The sequence below is a fragment of the Stegostoma tigrinum genome, chromosome 10 (assembly GCF_030684315.1).
Source record: "Stegostoma tigrinum isolate sSteTig4 chromosome 10, sSteTig4.hap1, whole genome shotgun sequence".
NCBI classification, from domain to species: Eukaryota; Metazoa; Chordata; class Chondrichthyes; order Orectolobiformes; family Stegostomatidae; genus Stegostoma; species Stegostoma tigrinum.
The window spans coordinates 27,434,404-27,457,624 of record NC_081363.1 but is presented as its reverse complement, the minus strand read 5'-3'; the positions used below and the strand labels follow the sequence as shown (position 1 = coordinate 27,457,624).

At 41.1% G+C, this 23,221-nt stretch overlaps 1 protein-coding gene across 2 annotated transcripts in view; it reads left to right on the top strand.

Moving 5' to 3' along the window:
- Nucleotides 1–15,292, top strand: part of LOC125455286 (sodium/potassium/calcium exchanger 4-like) — a 297,849-nt gene extending 282,557 nt beyond the window's left edge. For both annotated transcript variants that reach the window (XM_048537019.2, XM_048537018.2), the window contains exon 16: nucleotides 2,160–15,292. In XM_048537019.2, coding sequence (XP_048392976.1) covers nucleotides 2,160–2,312 — 153 coding nt within the window. In that variant the 3' untranslated portion in view covers nucleotides 2,313–15,292. The remainder of the gene's footprint in view (nucleotides 1–2,159) is intronic.
- Nucleotides 15,293–23,221: the final 7,929 nt, after the last annotated feature.

Genomic DNA, 23,221 nt, shown 5'->3' with positions numbered 1-23,221 from the left:
GTATTCCCCATTGTTGCACAGTTCTAAGTGAGGCCTCCCCAAGCTCATGAGTGAGGCCAAACCGTATCCTTTTAATTATATTAAATAGAACAACACATATACCTGATAAATTTATTTACTTTAGCAATAAGGGATGAGCCACTGAATCTTTAGAAATTGATAAATATCTTGTTTTCTTTTGCCTCACCACTGGATTTATTCTTTTCTTTTTTAAAATCTGACCGTATTTAATATTTTAAGTGCCCACATGTGCAGCAATACACTTTTCTAAGCTAAACATCTTTTTCTATGCAGACATTCTCTCCTTAAACACATCTTGATCTAATTGTAGTAGTTTAAGCATCCTCAATAGTTCTAATTCTTACTGCATTTTGTTTTATCAAGCTGATGGCTGTGATTGATAATCTGGGAGCCATGTTTATCCGTTTGATGATGGCTTTATTAGTTTGGGAGCTGTATTTATCAATCTAATAACTACATTCTTGAGTGCGAGAGCTGTGCTCATTATGCTGATAGTGCATTTGTTAGCCTGGGAGCTGGACTCATCAGGTTAATGTTTGCTTTCACCAGTCTGGAAGCTGTATTTATCAGTTTGGGACTTGTATTACCCAGGTTTCCATTATTGTGCTGCATTTTAACAATCCAAGAATTTGATTATCTGTTCTCAGTGTTATTTATCATTGAATGTTAAATTTGACAGCTTGGCAGTCTTGTATTTAGTGGTCTCATGTGCCTCTCCCGAGGTATCATTGAGAATTTGCAATAGCCCGCATCTGAAAACAATATTCCATCTCTATTCAATAGTATTTAGGAGGCTGAAGGTTTCTTTGATTTCTGTCACTCATAATTACCAGCCTGATGTCTATATTTATTGTTCCAAAACCTGTGTGTAATTTAATACCATGATTTGGAAGATTGTGGGATATACAGAGCAGTCTAAGAAAAATCATTGTGGTCAGCACATCCTCGGATGCAAATATAATTCTACAGTATTATTGTCAGTGGAAAGTCCACTTGAGCTTGCAACCAGAATAACTGGTTCACTGTTGATCGCAATCTTCTGATGTAGTCCCAGCAAAAACTAGGATTGTATTCTGGAATGAACTCTGTAAATGAGACATTGAGAGCCAGCTATTTGACTATGGAGGGTGTCACAGCTGAGCATAATCTTATCCTCATCTAAAGTCTACCAGAGTCACGTATCTGTCACTGGGAATCAACAGCTGATGAGGGTCATACTCAGCATAAAGGAAGATGGTCATGGTGGTTGGAGCTCGGCCATCTTTAGTTGCTTCACCAATGACCTTCCCACCTTCATAAGGTCAGAAGCAGGGATATTAGCTGATGATTCACAACTCCTGAGATACTAAAGCAATCCTTGACCAAATGTAACAAGATCTGGACAATATTAAGGTTTCAGTTGAGAAATGGCAAGGAACATTTGCGGAGAACCTCCGTGCCTATGACAGCAAACCTGGGAGCCAATGTGACTTGTCAGCCATTTCTGAGGCAATTCTTCTGACACAGGGCAGTCTAGCTGGCAGTGATTGACCAGAATTGGGGTAGCTGGGTTTTAAATTTGGCACTGGCATGGGAAGCCCAGAAAGCCTTGGCAGTAGTGTGTAGATCTGTCCCTGGCATGCACAAGAGAGTGCCGAGCTGTAGTGAGGCATGGTGCCTTTATACATGTGACTCCAGAGCCACAGCAATGTGGCTGACTCTGAACTGCCTTCTGGGCAATTAGGAATGGACAATAAATGCATCAACCATTAATGAGTAAAGGGAACGACAATAGGTTTGGGCATTACTGTGTAGCATTTTATTTTAAAAGCAAGGGTGAGTCTCATATATTTTGGGAAATGGGTGAGCAATAGTGGCTAATTTAGAGAACTATAATTGACTGTGGGAAGACTTAAGCCACTTGACATTCTTTGAAATATTTGCTTACCTGTCATAAGCATGAAAATTATTTCAAGGGCTCAATGTAATTAAATGCTGGAAAGTAAATTATTAATTGATTCTCAGATAAAAAAGGCTAACATCATGTTGAAAACTATCAGCTTCTAACATAGGTTACTGACTTGAGGACAATGTGATTTCCTATCCTTTGCTCTATGCTAACTGCGTGTACATATATTTATTTATATTTGTGGCTCTAGGTGGCTGGTATCCATGTGAATGGATGGAAACTGGATAAAAAGCTTGGTATTTATGTGCTCGTCCTCTACGCTATCTTCTTATGTTTCTCAATAATGATCGAATTCAATGTGTTTACCTTTGTCAACCTGCCAATGTGCCAAGACAGCATTTAAGCAGATTGGACAGCAACTGGAGATCATCGGACAGAATTTTTTCTCTGGCTGTTCTTGCACTTCCTTCTTTCATGCATAAAGAATGGTTTGTGACTGTTTTGGAAGTTTAATGAGCTTTTACCCCACAGAGCCAAAGCTAACATTTGGAACAAAAAAAGCCTGCTGACTGTTTGGTGTGTATTGAAGTCCAATAAGGAGTTCTGGCTCCCTCGTGTGGAGCTTTTAAGAAGTACACCTGTAAATTATTGACGTCTGCAACATCCGGAGGAGAGCTTCATCTGGATTTCCTGTTCGTTTTATAGCCTCCTGCTTGTGCACCCAAGCACAAAGTTATAATGTATTTATTAAACAGCAAGAGTGCTACAAATCACTTTATTTTTCAAGAGACTTCACCACATGTGTTTTGTGTGGGAACGAATATAGTAGGCAGACCTTTCTGACCTAATTTTTAATAGGCCACAATCTGTGTGGAAGATTGTCTGTGTTCGGTAATTTAAAGAGTATATATTGGAATTGTATGGACTTGAACAAGATTATTTGTATATTTGGTGATAGTAATTCAATAATGAAGGAAAATGCTAATGCTATTGTACATTTTAATAACAAAGTATATATCCTGATTTTAAGTTTAAATTTTGATTCGTATGTATTTTGATATTATGTTATATATACATATACATATATAGAGAGAGCATACTAAAGACAGAGTTTCTTTTATCAAAAGAAGAACTTTGTGTACACATTTTTAAACATTTAATTCATTTGTTCCAGTTATGATGGACATGGATGAATTTATTCTTGGACTGAATTGTAAAGTGCAATATAGTTCCAACATCAATTTTATGATATTTTGGCAATATAAATAGTATGTTACTCTCACTGCCATACATAACAAGAATCTGAATAGAACTGTTTGATATTTTTAACATGTCTTTCATTACAGCCTTGGAAAGCTAAAGAAAAGGGATGTTAACCCTTTAATTTGTATATTTTCACATTTATTGGTTGCTTTTTGAATGAAAGGCAATGGGCAAAGAACAGATGGCTCTTTCGTGCAAATAATAGCAACGGGGTTTAGTTATATGTTGTTTAGTAACATCTTTGAAAACATCTTTTAAAGGAATTTCTTGTTTCTATTATTAACTTTGGGCATATATTTACACTTTTTAATGTAAGACTAGTAATGGCTTTTTAAAAAAAATCTCTGGCAAATCTGCATTTTGCTTTTAGTAAGCTTTGAACTAAATAGCAATCCTGGAAAATGATAAATGAACAGACATATTTAAACGTATGTATAGACTTAATTGTTCACTCCACAAAACTATGTATTACACAGAAAGGAATATCTGAAAATAACTTCCCTGTCAGTGACTAACTTACTGCTGAGCTGCTTTGCATGCTTCTTACATGAGCAGGAGATCTTCAAAACAAAAGCCCAGATTTTCTTCCACAAATCAGGAACATTCCCGTTTCCATAAAACATTCTTATTGAAATGGATGCCCAGACAATGGATTTTAGGTCTATTGAGCAGGCTATGTTAGAAGTGAGGCTGGGCAACCCTGGAGAGGGACTGGAAGCTGCCAGGTTCAGAGATGGCTTGTGTAGAAGGCCTGAATTTGTGCAATGACACTCCTCAGCCCTCACACCCTCTCACTTCTTCATTCAAATATGCACCATGCTAACCCGTGCCACTTCATGGCTTGTACTACCACCATAGCACCCATACCCTGCCTGCCAGCCTTTATCCCTACAACCACCTCCATTGCTCTTTACAACATCCATGATAACTTGATGCCAGCTCATACTCCTCACTCACTATGCTACATCTATTGTGTCAATTCACCTGGTATCCAGCATGCTCAGATCTCAGGATTCATCCAGAGAGGAGATAATATTCTAAGAATATACTGCAGTCTTCACTAAATTGAGAGAAACATTCTCTTTTATAAGAATCCATTCACATTCTTTCAATGCCATAACATCTTATGGGGATAAACATTTTAGTCATGAACTCAATCCTGTAGAAGCAGTGGAATTCATTTAAAATGTCGATATCTATTTGCAGCTGTCAATCACACCGTAAAGTGGCAGACACCCTCCTGTCATGATGGATAGTTGTAAAATCACTAATGCAGCAATTACTGGAAGTCCGCAGGCTGATGTCAACAGACGTAAATAACAAGCAATGTTCTCTAAAGACTCTAAATCATTTTTCAAAGTTTAAATGACAGGACTTTTAGTTGCCATTAACAGCTTGAAAGCTTTCTTTGAAAGTTGATCTTGACAGGTATTGTCCCGTTGATAGGCCGTGCCAACATTTTAAGAGGTCTTTTTCACAGGCCCTCTTGCCACTTTTAACATATCGTCTTTACAGCTGATTCAGAGAGTTTTATGTATCTTTGTGCACATTCATGCCTACATTTAACCATTCAAAACAGCACCTTACCTTCTCCAAAAGTTATTGAACTTCCTCTAGGTGTCACCTTACCTCAAAAAAAGGACATCTGCCCATTCTAGGACAATACCCTAAGCTACCCGACCTTTCCAAAAAGATACCTGGGATAGGGTGTGCAACTTAGCTCTGCACTGAGGGGATTTCGTTTCGTACTCCGAAGACTGTAAACCTTTGGAATTCTCTACCACAGGGGACTACAGAGGCTCTGTCTTTGAGTATGTTTAAGATAGATATTGGTAGATTTATGATTAATGGTGGTGTATAGGATTATGGGGAAGGGTGAGTGAGGGTATTGAAGCATTTAATTAGCCACAATCATATTGAATGGCAGAGTAGGTTCAAAGAGCTGAATGGCATACTTGTGTTCCTGTGTTCCCATTCTGAGGAGTGCATAGAGCTGAGATCTGCTCTAATCAGGCATGGTTTGCAAAGGTTTTATGCTCCTGAGCGATGAAAGGCACACAGGAGTGGAAACAGCTGATGATTGACTTGGCCAGCTGCCTCTGTGCATGTATAAGTGCCAACTTGACTTTTTCCCCTCTCCTTGGAAAAGGGACGTGCCATGTTTGGAGGGCAGGACTTGAAATTTCTGAGTGCGTCCACCATTTTCAACACAATGGAGTGCCTGTCATGGTGAAAATACAGGGCAAAGTGTCACATTTTGACCTACTGTGACCAGTTTGAATCGAGCCTATTGTCTACTGTTTGCAAATGCACACACATTCTTCCTTTAAAGGGATTCCGGTGGGCAGGGTGGTGGGGATGTTCCACACATAATCCAATACTATTTTATTGTGAATGCAACCTAGCATTCACATTTTTGACACTATTTTGATGGTATCATGGCAATAAAAAGGCTGTGCTCAAAAACTGAATGTTTGCACACTGAGCCGCCAATCAAAACTTTTCAATTTTTAGTTTTATTGAGTCAGTCTCTATGAGTCCTTCCTGTTTGAGAGCACAACGGGTTGTTGAACTGTAGTTACACCTACTGAGTTTCTTTACCAGCCCAGGGATGGACAAACAATGCACACAGTATGATACAGAGAAAACTGCACAGTTCCAGTGTTATAAATGAGCATTTCACTGTGTACAGGTCCCAAAGGTTCTGTCTAAAAAGACATCTTCAGATGATGCACATAATTCTTACCAACCTGCTATTGTAAGCAAGTTGAAAAATGCTGCAATACAATGTTAGCATAATTGGATTATCATAGTCATTGAAATAGTTCCCAATGATTAATGGATAAATGGGTTGCATACTCTGGTATGGACCCCAATAAGCTATAGAAGCCCCAGATAATTGATTCTTAAGTTATTGGTCAATCTCAAATGACGCAACCAAATTACCATTTCATTCCTCAACTCTGAAGGAATAAGTAAATCATTCCGGTTCCCCTGCTGATTACTGTGCTGCAATCTTTGTTATAAGGTGTGTCAGTGTTTCCACCCAGCTCTGACATTGTGTCATGGTAAACTCTACAGTCTTGCTGCTTGAAGTCAGATCAGACTATGATTCAGGGCCGGAGGACTTTTCACACTAATGGTACTATCCCCAGCATGTGTTCATGCCGTCAGGAAAGAAAATTCCCCATGAAACTAATGTTGAGTTTTCCACTTGATTGACTGATTTATTGTCACGTGTACTGGAGTACAGTGAAAAGCATTGTTTATGAGCAGCACAGGCAGTCCATGGTATGTATGGGTGTACAGATCAAAGCTTGTAAAAAACTGAGACAGAGGCATACAGGTTACATCGCACACATGATGCGGAGATGATGGCCTAGTAGTATTATCATTGGACCCAGATAATGTTTTGGGGCCCTGGTTCGAATCCTGACAGGGCAGATGGTGGAATTTGAATTCAATAGATGCCTGGAATTAAGAATCTAATGATGACCATGAATCCATTGCTGATTGTCGGGAAAAACAACCCATCTGGTTCACCAATGTTCTTTAGGGAAGGAAACTGCCATCCTTACCTGGTCTGGCCTATATGTGACTCTAGATCCACAGAAATGTGGTTGACCTTCAGCTGCTCTCTGGGCAATTAGGTATGCGCAATAAATGTTGCCTAACCAGCAACGCCCTCTTCTTGTGAATGAATACAAAATAAAGAAAAAAAGGGTGTGTGCTAGATGAGATCAACGATAGCAAGATCAGTGTTATTTGAGGCTAGAAAGTCCGTTCAACAGTCTGATAACAGCTGGGGGAGAAGCTGTTTCTGAACCTGCTGTGGCATGTATTCAGGCTTCAGCATCTTCTGCCTGATGGAAGAGGTTGTAGGAGATCATTACCAGGGTGTGATGGGTCTTTGATGATGTTGACAGCGTTTCTGCAGCAGCAAGCTATGTAAATGGATTCCCTGGATGGAAGGTTGGCTTTCATGGTGGACTGGGCTGTGCACACAACCTTCTGCAGTTTCTTACAGTCCTGGGCAGAGCAGTTGTGATACCAGGCCATTATACAACTGGACAGTATGCTTTTCATGGTACAATTGTAGAAGTTGGTCAAGGACCTTATGGACATGCTAAATTTCCTGAGCCACCTAAGGATGAAGAGGCATGGTTGTGCCTTCTTGACTGTCACATCTAGGTCGGAAGTCCTGGACAGGTTGTCGGTTATCATCACTCTGAGGAACTTGATGCTCTCCACCCACTCAACGTCAATTCCATTGATGTAGGTTGGAGCGTGTTCTCCTCCTCTTTCTGAAGTTGACAATCAGTTCTTTAGTTTTGCTGACGGTGTACTTCCAGCACAAGGTAAAATCCTGTGAATACTGGAAATCTGAAGCATGAACAGAAAATGCTGGAAAAGTGCTCATCAGATCAGGCAGCATCAACGGAGAATGAAACAGAGTTAACATTTTGGGTCTGTGGTCTTTCATTAGAATTGGAGACAGTTTGAAATGGGCTAATAAATTCCTCTAAATAAAAGCTGTTGCTGTAGATGTATGCAAGGCCCTTGCTAAGCCTGCATTTGCAATATGCAGAACATCATTTGCTCTAGCCTTTCTTTTTCCAAATTGTTGATGACTCTATCAGTGGTATTACCTTGCCCTCAACTGAGAAATTGAATTGACTTTGCTTACGATTTCCTCCCTTTGCCCACCTTCTCATAATCCATCACCAACTCTTCTTTTCCATAACATATGCTTCCGGTCTGCACGTCTGGGAATGACCATTGAGTACTATTCAGTGGGCTGGACACTGCAAGGATTTGAAGGCAGTGGGACGTAATTAAGCCCAGTAAGTGGCCTGTCTACTGTCTGCCTGCTTATGCCTACCACATTGCAAATATATTCGTGGCACGGGGCCAACTGCTTCCCAGGAAGGCAAATGCGGCCCTGGAGTGGACAATTGACTCCCACTTAACAGCCTTATCCCCCTGCCCTTGGAATTGAAGTGGCTGCGGAAAGGTCCATCTCAAGTCCCCAGCCCAGCAGATGTCCTTGCTCAGTATTTTAGTGGGGTGGGAGTGTCAATGAGATGCAGAACCTTCCTTATTGGGCCCCCTGAACTAATCAGAAATTCTCTCTTTCCCTTCTTTTTTCTCTCTATTCATTTGTGGGATGTGGGCAGTGCTGGATGGTCAGCATTTCTTGCCCATCCCTACTTGCCCTTGAGAAGGAGGTGGTGAGCTGCCTTCTTGAACAGCTGCAGTCCTCCTTCTGTGGGTTGATCCACAATGCCCTTAGGGAGGGAATTCCAGGACTTTGACCCAGCGTCAGCCAAGGAACGGCAAAATATTTCCAAGTCAGAATGGCGAGTGACTTGGAGGGGAACTTGGAGGTGGGGGTGTTCCCATCTGTCTGCTGCCTTTGACTTCTAGATGGAAGTGATCAAGGGTTTGGAAAGTGCTGTCTAAGGATCTTTGGTGAGCTTCTGCAGTGCATGTTGTAGGTAATACTACTGCTACTGAGCATCAGTGGTGGAGTGAGTGTTGGTGGATGTAATGCCAATCAAGTGGCTGCTTCATCCTGGATGGTGCCAAGCTTCTTAAGTGTTATTGGGGCTGCACTCATCCAGGCAAGTGGGGGAGTATTCCGCCACACTCCTGATTTGTGCCTTGTGGACAGGCTTTGAGGAGTCATGAGGTGAATTACTCACTGTTGTATTCCCTTCTACGATGTCTCTCCCCAGAACCACCCCCTTTCCCCTTTCACTACAACCATGGCAGCACAGTGGCTCAGTTGTTAGCACTGCTGCCTCACAGGGCTAGGGTTCCGGGTTCAATTCTACCCTCAGGTGGCTGTCAATGCAGAGTTTACATATCCTCCCCATGCCTGCATGGGTTTCCTCCAGGTGCTCTGGTTTCCTCCCATAGTCCAATGATGTGCAGGCGAGGTTGATTTACCATGCTAAATTGCCCAAAGTATCAAGGATGTGCAGGCGAGGTAGATTAGCCATAGTAAATGCAGGGTTTTGGGATAGGGGATGGGTCGGATTTGGGTGGGATGCTCATCTGGGTCAGTGTGGACACAGTGGGCTGAATGGCTTGCTTCCACAGTGTAGGGATTCTTTTGTCTCTAAAGCCCTAGTCCCCTGCCCCCTTCACAGTGGCCTGCCAAGTTAGCACCCAACAAGCCCCCTACCCAAACATTGACTCAGATCCTAATCTGGCCCGAGATTGACTGGCAACTCTCTGAGCCGGACCTTCCTATTTCTGACAGATGTAAATCCCATCTCCAAACTATTAGAAATGCTCAATTGACCATTAAATGGCTCTGAGACAACTGCTGTTCCACTCAGCATTTCCCAGCAACCTCCAACCTTTAAGTTGACAGAGCTGGAAATCTGATACCTCATATACTTCACACTTTAAGAACCAATTGACACCCACAATTACTTCGACAACACTTCTTCACAGCCTGTTTTCTGTAAAGATGGCTTATTCCATTCCCCCAGTTTCTCCATCTGTTCTGATTCTATAACCTAGATTCTAACACCTCTATTTTCCTCTTTCTTCAACTGAAGATACCACATCACCTTGATTAACAGGACTCTCAAACTCATTTGTTCCATTTCACCTATTTCTGTTCTCACACTTTCAGCCTCTGTCTGAGACCCATGATAGTGTTCCCCTTGATCCAATCTTCTACACCATCAACTTTTATATTAATGGCCATTTCATCCACATCCAGTATGATGCCTCCACAAAACACATCTTTCCCTTCCCTCCACTTTCAGCATCCTGATAGAGCTGTGACCTTTGTGATACACTAACTCACTGCTCAATCGCCTTTCCACACTCCCTCTCCTTCGCTGGGCACCTTTCCAATGTAATGCACAGGAAATGGAACACCTGCTCTTTCTTGCATCCTCTCTCCAAATCGTTCAAAGACACAAATGCTCCTTCCAGGTGAAGCAGTGATTTACACATGCTTTTGTTTTTCCAGCTAAGTATATGGTATTCTCTGATCTCAATGAAGTTTCCTCGACATTAGGGAAACAAATGCCCACTGGGTAGCCATTTAGTTTTTTTGTTCAGCCCATACCTATTACCCTGAGCTCTATTAGCCTATCATTTCAATTCTCCTACTCTGACCTTTCTGTCCTCGATCTGCTCAAATTTGGCTCAACACTAGCTTAATGAACATCATCTCATCGTTCACCTGGGCTCTTGACTAATTTTAGGACTCAAAGAATTTGGCAATTTTATATCATAACCTCTGTACCATTTTATTTCCTTTTTCCATTTTTGATCATTTTTCCTCTTTCATTTTTTTTTCCTTTTTTGCCACTTTTCAACATCTTGTCATTTACACCTTCTCAAGATGCAATTTTTGTTCCTGTATGTCTCCCATTGCCACTCACTTTGGTTTGTACATGAACCCTTTTAATCTCTTCACCCTGTCACAGCCATTTCCCTTATGGTCTTTTTCTCACCATCTCCCATTCTACTTGCTGATTAACCTGCGTAATTTCTGATGTTTTCATTTCCAATGAAAAAGAAGTTTCGATCCGAAACATTAACTCTTCCCTTTTCTTGGATGCTACCAGATGCTATTGCGTATTTTCAGCAACTTTCTGTTTCGATTTCAACATCTTGTGCTGTTTTGTAGAAATGCTGATCTGGGTGTTACATAAGTTGTCAGTCATCAGTGGGTTGATAAGTTTGATGTGTTCATGTCACAGCTTGCAAGATCAATGCCAGATCATGAATCGTTGAGATAGGGAACAATCCTGTGATGTGTTAACATAGGGTACATTGAAATGATAGCATTGACTGGTAAATTCAGGGCAGCATGGAGACATAGGATGGTAAGATATGGTTTGAGGCCTTGTGATTGCTGACTTGACAAATACCTGATTATAACAGTGATATTACAGTGAAGTAATGCATGCTTCTCAGTTCCCTACAATGAAAAAGAGAAAATCTAAGGAAGGATGATCCAATGACTTGCACAGACATCACAGTTGGAGTTGGTGAAAATGGCTGTTTGTTGGGACCACACAAAAGGCAGGGGAAGGACATATAATTAGTTCAAGTTTAAACAAAACACAAAATAAAAACACAAAATGGTTCCAGGACTCATTCTTTTGAGGTCATTCTTCAGTCCGCCCTGCAACATCCAAACCATCCTACCAGAGGAGAAAGTGGGCCCACACACAATTGGAAATGAATCAGAACAACAGTTACAGACTGATGGACACAGCAGGTGGCACTGCACATAACTGCAGGCATGCTCCATTCTCACAGGAGAAAGCAAACTGTTTCTATAGAAACCAATAACCCTCCCAATGTGAACGAACCCAGACCAAAATTATTTTTTTTTTTGGTTGCAACATTGCAACATGCAGCTCACAACCAAATTAGAAGTCTGCAATGTGAAATTGATTCATTAAGTACATTCTATTTACATTGGCTGTTATGATTAATCCATCATGGATACACCCTTCTCCCAAAATCATTGTGAATTGGATTTAACAAATCTTTAGGAACTTTATTGAAAACATCATGTTAAAATCAGAAATGTTTATTTTTAATTCTTTGTTTTTGGGATATGAGTGGCACTGGTAAATTGGTATTAACTGCCCAACCATTGGTGTCCTTGACAAAAGAAGAATGAGCCATATAGAATTAGAGTGAATATACCAGGCAAGTGGAGGAAGCAGATCTGCTTTCCTCAGATACTGCAGTCAACTACTTGGGTTTTTTTCAGCGAACGGAAAGATGGCCCCAAAAAAATCAAGAAATCAATAGCACAGCTAAATTTAAGTGGCTGTGTGAGTGAGCTTGTGTAAAGAGAGAGTGGCACCTTTTTACATAAATATCATAGACTGTCTTAATTAGTTTTGCACTGTTGTATTCAAGCTGCCTGATTTGATTTCTCAAGCTCACATCACTAATGACACCGCTGTTGAAATCAGTGACGGGCTCAGTGAGAACAAGTGAGCTGGGTGGAGATACGATTTCAATGTAATGAAGGTCTTCTCTCTACAAATGAAGTTTCAAGGTTATATTATGAGATTCACAAAATGTAAAGTTTTATAATTAGTAGAGGATTATATTTAAGCTGCTATGATCAAGGAGCTGATGATTATATTGTTGAAATGGGATCAGGTGTAGAAAGAGAAATAGTATTTTTCTGGCATGTGCTCTTACTTTATTTGGGGTTTGATATTTTCAGTAAGATCTGTAAAGGAGATTTTATTAAAAGCTTGTTATATAAGGCACTGGATATTTTATTAGGTTTTTTTTAAAGAATTCATGGATTCTGCACTGTTGCTGAAGTTTCCAAAGCCAATTTTGCTCAAGATGTTATGTGCTGAGAAAGGATCATACTACTTGTGTTCCCTTGACAGATGCTGTCAGGCCTGCTGAGTGTCTCCAGAACATTCTGTTATTGTTTTGAATTTTAAACATCTTTAATATTTTATTATTCATTTACTGTATGGTATATATTGTCTTATTTAGATTTCATTGTCATCCATGCAAGGCCTATAAAACTCTGGTGTTTGTTGCAAGTACTGAATATAACATGAATTTATCCAACTTTTCATTAAAAACTGACAAGTAAAATGAAACTAGTAATTTATTTTGTAAATCTCACATATGTATTCACCATTGATATCAATGATGAAACCACTGTTCTCCTGCTTTGAGTCTCTCAATCACAGCTGAGGACTTTATCCTTCTTGCACAGAATATATGAATGCTGAATTCCTCATTCAACACTCATTCTAATCACTTAGAAAAAATAGGATTGCAACTTCTCCCACTCGCTTGAACCATAAATTAGCCACTTCCTCATGGTAAACTCTAAATTGTACAGTTAAATTTGAATCAAACAGTATCTCATCTTTCAGGCACTACAAAAATCCATGTTGTTTCCCAGTTTATAGCAACTTGCTTAGACTGGCTCAAAGTACCATTTGATAGGAGCCTTATTCTGACTCCTAAACGCTGCATGGTTAAATACTTCAGAACACATTGACTGAGACCAGACCTTAAAACAGTTCCCTCTCAATGGGGAGTAATACTATATATGTACAAAATGTAAGAAATATCTAGTTATAACATACTCAGAGGTAGGGAGTATTGCCAATGCTGAAGTCAGAGATAACACTGTGTGGAGCTGGAGGAGCACAATAGGCCAGGCAGCATCAGAGGAGCAGGAAAGTTGACATTTTGGGTCAGGACTCTTCTTCAGAAAATCACAGCTGCCTAGCCTGCTGTGTTCCCCAGCTCTACCCTGTGTTATCTCTGGTAATAATGTGTTGGCTTAAGCAAAATTATTCATCGTACATCTCTCAATTTCTATTTAAATGCGAAATGATGGATGGAAAACAACTTTTAAACAACTTGTTTTTTGAAATGGGATGCTGAAAGTTTGATTAAAGTTGAAAAATTGCTCATTGTCATAAAATAATTCCACTGCTATTTTAATGTCCATGATCAGTTTAATATTTTAGACCCTTACAGTTTTCAAGGCTACCATTAAAGCAATCCTTGTAACTTTGTGCAGACTTTTATTAGAATTTTATGTCATTTTTATCAGCAATAGGCCATTAACAGATGTTGGGTTCAGGCTTGTATTGATGCTGCTATTATTCAGGAATTATAGGGACTATTTGCCTCAACAGATGCTTGTATTTGACAAACTTTCATTGGAATAATATTGAACATTGCAAAGACATCAATTTGCTACCATTTGGAAACATTGCCCCCAATTCAGAATATATCACTTTCATAAAATGTTAATGTGGTGAAAGTGGGCATGCTATCTTCTGCCTTCTCTGTTTTTTGAACAGAAAGGTTATCAAATACTTTTTAAAAGACCATTTAAATTCACAATCATGCAGCTGTTGAAGATGCAGTGTTTGAGCACATGTTGTAGCCTTTGAGTCTTTGTGGAGGGGGCGTTGTTTCCAAATTGATTAAAACAATCTCTGTGGTGTCTAGCTGTCGAGGTCAGTTTGGTTCAGTTGGTAGCACAGTTGTCTCTAAGCAAGAATGTCGTGGGTTCAAACCCTACTGCAGGGCCTGAGTAGATATCTTGGCTGATAATTTCATGCAGTGCTAGAGGAATGTTTCTTAGTAAGGAAGGTGTTTCCTGGATGAAGCATGAGAGTTGGCTTTCCTGGGTTGACAGCTGTATCCAGTTATTCCTTGAGTACATCAAAATGTCAAAGTCAAGTTGATTCCTTAAAGTGATGCGCTTTTTCAAAAGCTGAGTTTTTCCATATTTGTGGCATTGATCCTGTCATCTAGTTGCAAGATCAGCAAAGTTTGCTACATTAAATTAAGGATCAAACTGCTAACTCAAAACCAATAGGCGTTTATATCAGCCAACATTACCCTTTAACCATAACAAGCATTTAGTCATTCATTTCATTTGCTGTTTGTGTGACCTTCTGTGTGCTCTTGTTCCGAGACAACAGTAATGAGTCCATTTACCGGATGTGAAGCACTTTCGGGCTTGATGAGCAGCTGTTCAAATGCTGGTCATTTCTTTAGTTCTGTTAAATTTATCTTTCACTCCAGAGCTAATCTGAAAGGATCTAAAAGAAATAAAGAGCACAGGCCCAATTCCAGTTCGGGAATGCAACGTGTTGATGTGAATTGTGATTAGTTGCTTTCTCTGGACTTGTGTACAGTTTAGAACTAATCTCAAACTATTTAGTATCATCTCCTCACACTTCTGATTTCTATATTTATCTCGATATTCTCTTATAAAGATGGCAATATCTTGTGTAAATTGTAAAAGTCATGCAATAAATATTTATTCAAAAGTATATTTAGAATATTGTAGAATGAATGTGACCTAATGCACTGTGAATGCCACTTGATGTGAGTTCCTGTGTATAATCTGAGATTATATTATATACAAAATGTAATTATTTGAATGTATTAACTTGCTATGACTGATGGGTATAACAGAATGGAAACATTCTGTTGTGTACAGAGCAACCTACAAAAAAAATCCTTTATCAAGCAAATGCATATTGATTTATGAATCCTTAAATAATATTTGACATGTAATGGAGGGCGCATCTTTAAATAAAGTTTATTAATACATCTGTGTATCAAAGCAACTGAACTGTTTCTTTCTAGGAATGTATGGTGTATATCATGCATTGGTGCATTGACACAGCTTATAATGCAAGGGACTGGAATGTAATGGTAAGGAAGTCTTTCAGTAATAGTATAGTACATTAGAGGGTGCATATCCAAGTTTTGGTCTCCTTATTTAAATTGGACGCAGTTCAAAGGAGGTTTAGGCTGGTTCTTGGGGAAAAAGGATTGGCTCACGAGGAAAGGTTGAACAGGTTGGGCCTATGCACACTAGAGTTTCGAAGGAAGACATATTAACTACAAGGATGTTTGACAGAGTGTCTACTGGGAAGATACTTCCCTTTGAAGAGGAGGCTGGAACTAAGACGTAACAGAGTGTGGGGCTGGATGAACACAGCAGGCCAAGCAGCATCTTAGGACCACAAAAGCTGATGTTTCAGGCCTAGACCCTTCATCCCTTTTCTGATGAAGGGTCTAGGCCCAAAACGTCAGCTTTTGTGCTCCTAAGATGCTGCTTGGCCTGCTGTGTTCATCCAGCCCCACACTCTGTTATCTTGGATTCTCCAGCATCTGCAGTTCCCATTATCTCTGGAACTAAGAGATAACTGTTTGAAAATGGAAAATTTTTGATAAGGGAGCTGAGAAGAAATTTCTTTACAGTCTTGTTAGCCTTTGGAATTTTTAACCATGAAGCGATGAGGGCACTCAGAACATGTCATGATTGAGTCAGAAATGATGTTCAGAATCTTCCATTTTGGAAAGCAGTGGGCATGGAACCTATTTCACTTCGCTGGAGCATGTGGCTTGTCTTGCACAATTACACGGTCATCGTCCCATTACATATGTACGAATGAGAATATATTGAATCTTGTGATGGGGGCAGGCAGAAATGGCCCTGCCAGCACTTCAAGGGCCCCAATGTGCTGTAACCATACACAGTAACCAGAGGAGCATTCATTCCCTGCAAGCCAGAAGCATTACCTGGAACTGTCCAATGCTTATAACTAAACATGATAGGCCTTCTTGGCCTTGGTAATCCTCCATGCCTATTGGAAATTAGCCTATCATCATCCAAAATTAAGGTCTTGGGGTTGCTGAACAAAGGGCAGGTTCATAGCTCCTTGAAAGTGGAGTTGTAGGTAGACAGGATAGTGAAGAAAGCGTTTGGAATGCTTTCCTTTATTGGTAGCTGTATTGAGTATAGGAGTTGGGAGGTCATGTGATGGTTGTATAGAACATTGGTTAGGCCACTATTGGAATACTGCATGCAATTCTGGTCTCCCTGCTACAAGGAAAATATTGTGAAATTTGAAAGGTTCAGAAAAGATTTACAAGGGCTGGATAGACTAGGGCTATTTTCCCTGGTGTGTTGGAGGCCAAGGGGTGACCTTAATAGAGGTTTATAAAACCATGAGGGCCATGGATATGGCAATTTGACAAATTCTTTTCCCCGTGGCGGGGGAGGGCATAGGTTTAAGGTGAGAGGGGAAAGATTTTAAAGGAATCTAAGGGACAACTTTTTTTACACAGAGGGTGGCACATGTATGGAAGAAATTGCCAGTGGAAGTGGTGGAGCCTGGTACAATTACAACATTTAAAAGGCATCTGTATGGGCACATGAATAGGAAAGTTTTGGAGGGATATGGGCCAAATGCGACTCAATTTCATCCAGTTCATCCCCTCCCCCCACTGCATCACACAACCAGCCCAGCTCATCCCCTCCACCCACTGCATCCCAAAACCAGCCCAGCCTGTCTCTGCCTCTCTAACCTGTTCTTCCTCTCACCCATCCCTTCCTCCCACCTCAAGCCGCACCTCCATTTCCTCCCTACTAACCTCATCCCACCTCCTTGACCTGTCAGTCTTCCCTGGACTGACCTATCCCCTCCCTACCTCCCCACCTATACTCTCCTCTCCACCTATCTTCTTTTCTCTCCATCTTTGTTCCGCCTCCCCCTCTCTCCCTATTTATTCCAGAACCGTCTCCCCATCCCCCTCTCTGATGAAGGGTCTAGGCCCGAAACGTCAGCTTTTGTGCTCCTGAGATGCTGCTTGGCCCGCTGTGTTCATCCAGCTCCACACTTTGTTATCTTGGATTCTCCAGCATCTGCAGTTCCCATTATCTCTGATATAATCAAAAAACCCACTTGCAATTTTACAAAAGATAACCAGTAAGGTTACACTTTAAAAAAAAACCACTTAGCTGAGTTCCTACACACAGCTTTCTCCAAAGTCATCTGTAAAGTTCCCTGTTTTATTTTTCTCAGAACAAACTCTGATATCCAGAGATACTTGAAAACAGACAGTAAGGGCAGCAGCTGTACAGGTTGCTATTGGGTCAGACAGCAGTGTAAATTTCTTTCTCCATTTCAATGACTGCCCATGTGGTCACCACCTTTTTTTTTCTTCCTCCTTTTTAAAGAGCCATTGTTTTGATCGTTTTTGTCCCAAAGCTCCAAAACAATGCAACAGGTTATAAAGCAAAATTACTGCTCCCAGAATACAAGGAAATCAGCTGCAAGACTGAAAATACCTGAGAAAAGGAGCAGCTCTTACGGACACAATTATTTCCCATCCTCCATGTTGGATTACCCACAATCCTCCTTCTTTCTTCTCAAGATGAGTTTCTCCAGCAAATTCTGTTTTTGTTTCAGATTTTCAGCAACTGCATTTCTGTTTTATTTTAAGATTTTGTCTGATCTGGGGCAAATCTGGGGATTCCAATCCAGATCAGAAGATTCATGCCTTTGGTTCAGGAAGCAAATCATAACAAATTGCAATCCATTTTTGCCATTTGTAATGATCAAGTGATCTCCACTTACAGCATGGAGTAGAATTTAACTGTTTCTAGTAAAGTGTGGCTATTTTAACTGCATTACCACAATTGCATCTATTTTAATTCCGCTGTCTGCTTAGCACTTTGGTCATACTGTCAACAATGTAACATTGGCACATTGTGCACTATTGTAACCTGAGAGATGGATGTTGAAGTATACAATTTTTAGAATAATATTAGCAATACATTGTTAATTTAGCTTGATGTGTCATGAAGTGGTCAAACACAAATTCATGTCTATCATTTCCCAGAGGGCAAATTCCTGGGTTCAGCCAATTCAGAAAAGGGGAGGGGCTGAGCATTAGTTGATATTTTACAAAGACAATGGAAAAAGATCATCCATTCAATTTTCAATTGACAACAGATGTTTGTTGTTGGGGCTAGGTACTGTATATAATTGATTGATTGATTTATTGTCACATGTACAAACCTTGTTTGTGAGCAGTACAGGTTGATCATAGTAAGCAAGGTTGTACAGATTAAAAAGACTTAGACAGAGGCATAGCGGTTATATTTCACAGGGTGTGCACAAGGCATTCTCAACGATACCAAGTTCAGTGTTATTTGAGGCTAGAGAGTCCATTCATCAGTCTGATAACGGCCAGGAAGAAGCTGTTTCTGAACCTGCTGCTGCATGTGTTCAGGCTTCTGTATCTTCTGCCTGACGGAACGGGTTGTAGGGGATCGTTACTTGGGTGCTGATGATGTTGACAGCCTTTCGGCAGCAATGAGCTGAGTAAACACTGTCCATGGATAGAAGATTAGCTCCCATGATAATCTGGGCTGTGCACACCACCTTCTGCAGTTTCTTACAGTCCTGGGCAAAGCAGTTGCCATATCAGGCCATTATGCACCCGGACAATATGCTTTCAATTGTGCATCTGTAAAAGCTGGTGAGGTCCTTACAGACATGCCAAATTTCCTGAACTGCCTGAGGGAAAAGAGGTGTTGTTCTATCTTCACGACCGTCAAATCAATCTGGGAAGTCCAGGACAGGTTGATCGGTATTGTCACTCAGAGGAACTTGAAAAAAGCAGAGAGTCTCTCAAAATTAGCAAAAAGTGTTCACACAGTTCTTACTCTGCATTTGACTGTGAAATTTGAATATTTCAAATAAACTTGTACTAAAGACCAGCAAATGCTTTCAAATATGGAATGTGAATCTTAAATCATTTTTAAATTGCAATTTGGTTACAGTGATAAATAATTTCATCACCTTGGGTAAAACACAGAATATAGAACATAGAACATTACAGCACAGTACAGGCCCTTCGGCCCTCGATGTTGTGCCGACCTGTCATACCGATCTCAAGCCCATCTAACCTACACTATTCCATGTGCGTCCATATGCTTGTCCAATGACAACTTAAATGTACCTAAAGTTGGCGAATCTACTACCGTTGCAGGCAAAGCGTTCCATTCCCTTACTGCTCTCTGAGTAAAGAAACTACCTCTGACATCTGTCATAGAACATAGAACAGAGAAAAGTACAGCACAGTACAGGCCCTTCAGCCCACGATGTTGTGCCGTGGAATAATCCTAATCCAAAAATAAAATAACCTAACCTACATTCCCCTCAATTCACTGCTGTCCATGTGCATGTCCAGCAGTCGCTTAAATGTCACTAATGACTCCGCTTCCACGACTACCACTGGTAAACTATTCCATGCGCTCACAACTCTCTGGGTGAAGAACCTCCCTCTGACGTCTCCTCTATACATTCCTCCTAACACCTTAAAACTGTGACCCCTCGTGGCAGTCAATCCTGCCCTGGGGAAAATTCTCTGGCTATCAACTCTATCCATGCCTCCCATGTCCTATATCTTTCACCCCTCAATTTAGAGTAATGCCCCCTCATGCTCGCCGTCACCATCCTAGGAAAAAGGCTCTCCCTATCCACCCTATCTTAACCCTCTGATTGTTTTATATGTCTCAATTAAGTCAGCTCTCAACCTTCTTCGCTCTAACGAAAACAGCCTCAAGTCCCTCAGCCTTTCCTCGTAAGACCGTCCCTCCATACCAGGCAACATCCTAGTAAATCTCCTCTGCACCCTTTCCAAAGCTTCCACATCCTTCCTATAATGCAGTGACTAGAACTGTACGCAATACTCCAAGTGCGGCCACACCAGAGTTTTGTACAGCTGCAGCATAACCTCTTGGTTCCGGAACTCGATCCCAACATTAATAAAAGCTAAAACACTGTACGCCTTCTTAACAGCCCTGTCAACCCGGGTGGCAACTTGCAAGGATCTGTGTACATGGACACTGAGATCTCTCTACTCATCTACACTACCAAGAATCTTACCATTAGCCCTGTACTTTGCCTTCCGGTTACCCCTACCAAAGTGCATCACCTCATACTTGTCTGCATTAAACTCCATTTGCCACCTCTCAGCCCAGCTCTGCAGCTTATCTATGTCTCTCTGCAACCTACAGCATCCTTCGTCACCATCCACAACTCCACCGACCTTAGTGTCGTCTGCAAATTTACTAACCCATCTTTCTACGCCCTCATCCAGGTCATTTATAAAAATGACGAACAGCTTTGAACCCAACACCGACCCTTGCGGTACACCACTAGTAACTGGTCTCCAGGATGAACATTTCCCATCAACCACCATCCTCTGTCTTCTTTCAGCAAGCTAATTTCTGATCCAAACTGCTATATCTCCCACAATCCCATTCCTCTGCATTTTGTACAATAGCCTATTGTGGGGAACCTTATCGAATGCCTTGCTGAAATCCATATACACCGCATCAACTGGTTCACTCTCATCTACCTGTTTGGTCACCTTCTCAAAGAACTCAATAAGGTTTGTGAGGCATGACCTACCCTTCACAAAACCATACTGACTATCCCTAATCAATTTATTCTTTTCTAGATGATTATAAATCCTATCTCTTATGACCTTTTCCAACACTTTACCAACAACTGAGGTAAGGCTCACTGGTCTATAATTACCAGGGTTGTCTCTACTCCCCTTCTTGAACAGGGGACCACATTTGCTATCCTCCAGTCATCTGGCACTATTCTTGTCGACAATGACGAGTTAAAGATCAATGCCAAAGGCTCGGCAATCTCCTCCCTGGCTTCCCAGAGGATCCTAGGATAAATCTCATCCGGCCCAGGGGACTTATCTATCTTCACACTCTTGTAGGATTTCTAATACCTCTTCCTTGTGAACCTAGTCTAGTAGCCTGTATCTCAATATTCTCCTCGATAACATTGTCATTTTCTAGAGAGAGTACTGTCGAAAAATATTCATTTAGTGCTTCCCCTATCTCCCCTGACTCCACATACAACATCCCACTACTATCCTTGTTTTGCCCTAATCTTACTTTCGTTATTCTTTTATTCCTTAAATACCTATAGAAAGCCTTAGAGTTTACCCTGATCCTATTCGCCAACAACTTCTCATGTCTCCTCCTGGCTCTTCTGAGCTCTCTCTTTAGGCCTTTCCTGTCTACCTCGTAGCCCTCAAGCACCCTAACTGAGCCTTCACATCTCATCCTAACATAAGCCTTCTTCTTCCTCTTGACTAGAGATTCCACTTCCTTTGTAAACCATGGCTCCCGTGCTCTACAGCTTCCTCCCTGCCTGACAGATACATACTTAGCTAGGACACACTGGAGCTTTTCTTTGAATAGGCTCCACATTTCTAATGTGCCCATCCCCTGCAGTTTCCTTCCGTATCCTATGCTCCCTAAATCTTGCCTAATCTCATCATAACTGCCTTTCCCCCAGCTATAACTCTTGCCCAAAACATAACAGAATTGTGATCGCTATCACCAAAGTGTTCACCTACTTCCAAATCTAACACCTGGCCAGGCTCATTACCCAGTACCAAATCTAATGTGACTTCGCCCCTTGTTGGCCTATCTACATACTGTGTCAGGAAGCCCTCCAGCACACACTGGACAAAAACTGACCCATCTATAGTACTCGAACTATAGTGTTCCCAGTCAATATTTGGAAAGTTGAAGTCCCCCATGACAACTACCCAGTCTCTCTCACTCCTATCGAGAATCATCTTTGCTATCCTTTCCTCTATATCTCTGGAACTATTTGGAGGCCTGTAGAAAACTCCCAACAGGGTGACCTCTCCTTTCCTGTTTCTCACCTCAGCCCATACTACCTCAGTTGACGAGTCCCCAAACATCCTTTCTGCAACTGTAATACTGTCCTTGACCAACAATGCCATACCTCCCCCCACTTTTACCATCTTCTCTGTTCTTACTGAAACATCTAAATCCCAGAACCTGCAACAACCATTCCTGTCCCTGCTCTATCCATGTCTCCGAAATGGCCACAACATCGAAGTCCCAGGTACTAACCCACGCTGCAAGTTCACCCACCTTATTCCGGACGCTCCTGGCATTGAAGTAGACACACTTCAAACCAACTTCTTGCTTGCCGGTGCCATCTTGCTTCTCTGAAACTTTATTTCGGACCACCCTACTCTCAACCTTTTCTATAGTCGAACTACAATTTTGGTGCCCATCCCCCTGCTGAATTAGTTTAAACTCACCCGAACAGCCTTAGCAAACATCCCCCCCAGGATATCGGTACCCCTCTGGTTCAGGTGACTGCTACATATTTCAAAGATTATTTAATCACTTTAACAAATCATTCTAGCAATGCAGATGAGAAAACTTATTGTGGCATGTCTTGTGGCTGGGAATATGAATGAGTTGTCTTGTCCCCTACTTCAAACTCTCCAATGGAATCAGTACAATCCAAGTCTGAAATACAATCATTTCATTGTCTTGATCCCACCTGGATGACAAAGAATTTTAGTCAACACACAATCAGCCTCTTTCACCCAAAGCCAGGGAATGCCTACCTCCGTGGGCTTAAAATAAAAGCTTAATTAAGGTCTTGTTAAAAGATTGAGTTATGTGCCTGCCTCCTAACCTGCCTGATTCAATACTAGAAGTGGGTGACTAAGGTGGGTCATAGATTTTTATCTTCACATCTGCCACCAACACCTCCAACCTTAAGGTTTTAAAACAGCCTCAAATAATTCACCTGACAAGATACCATGGACAGTGATTGTACAGTGAACACCCAGAGACAAATAAGTGTTACGCCACTT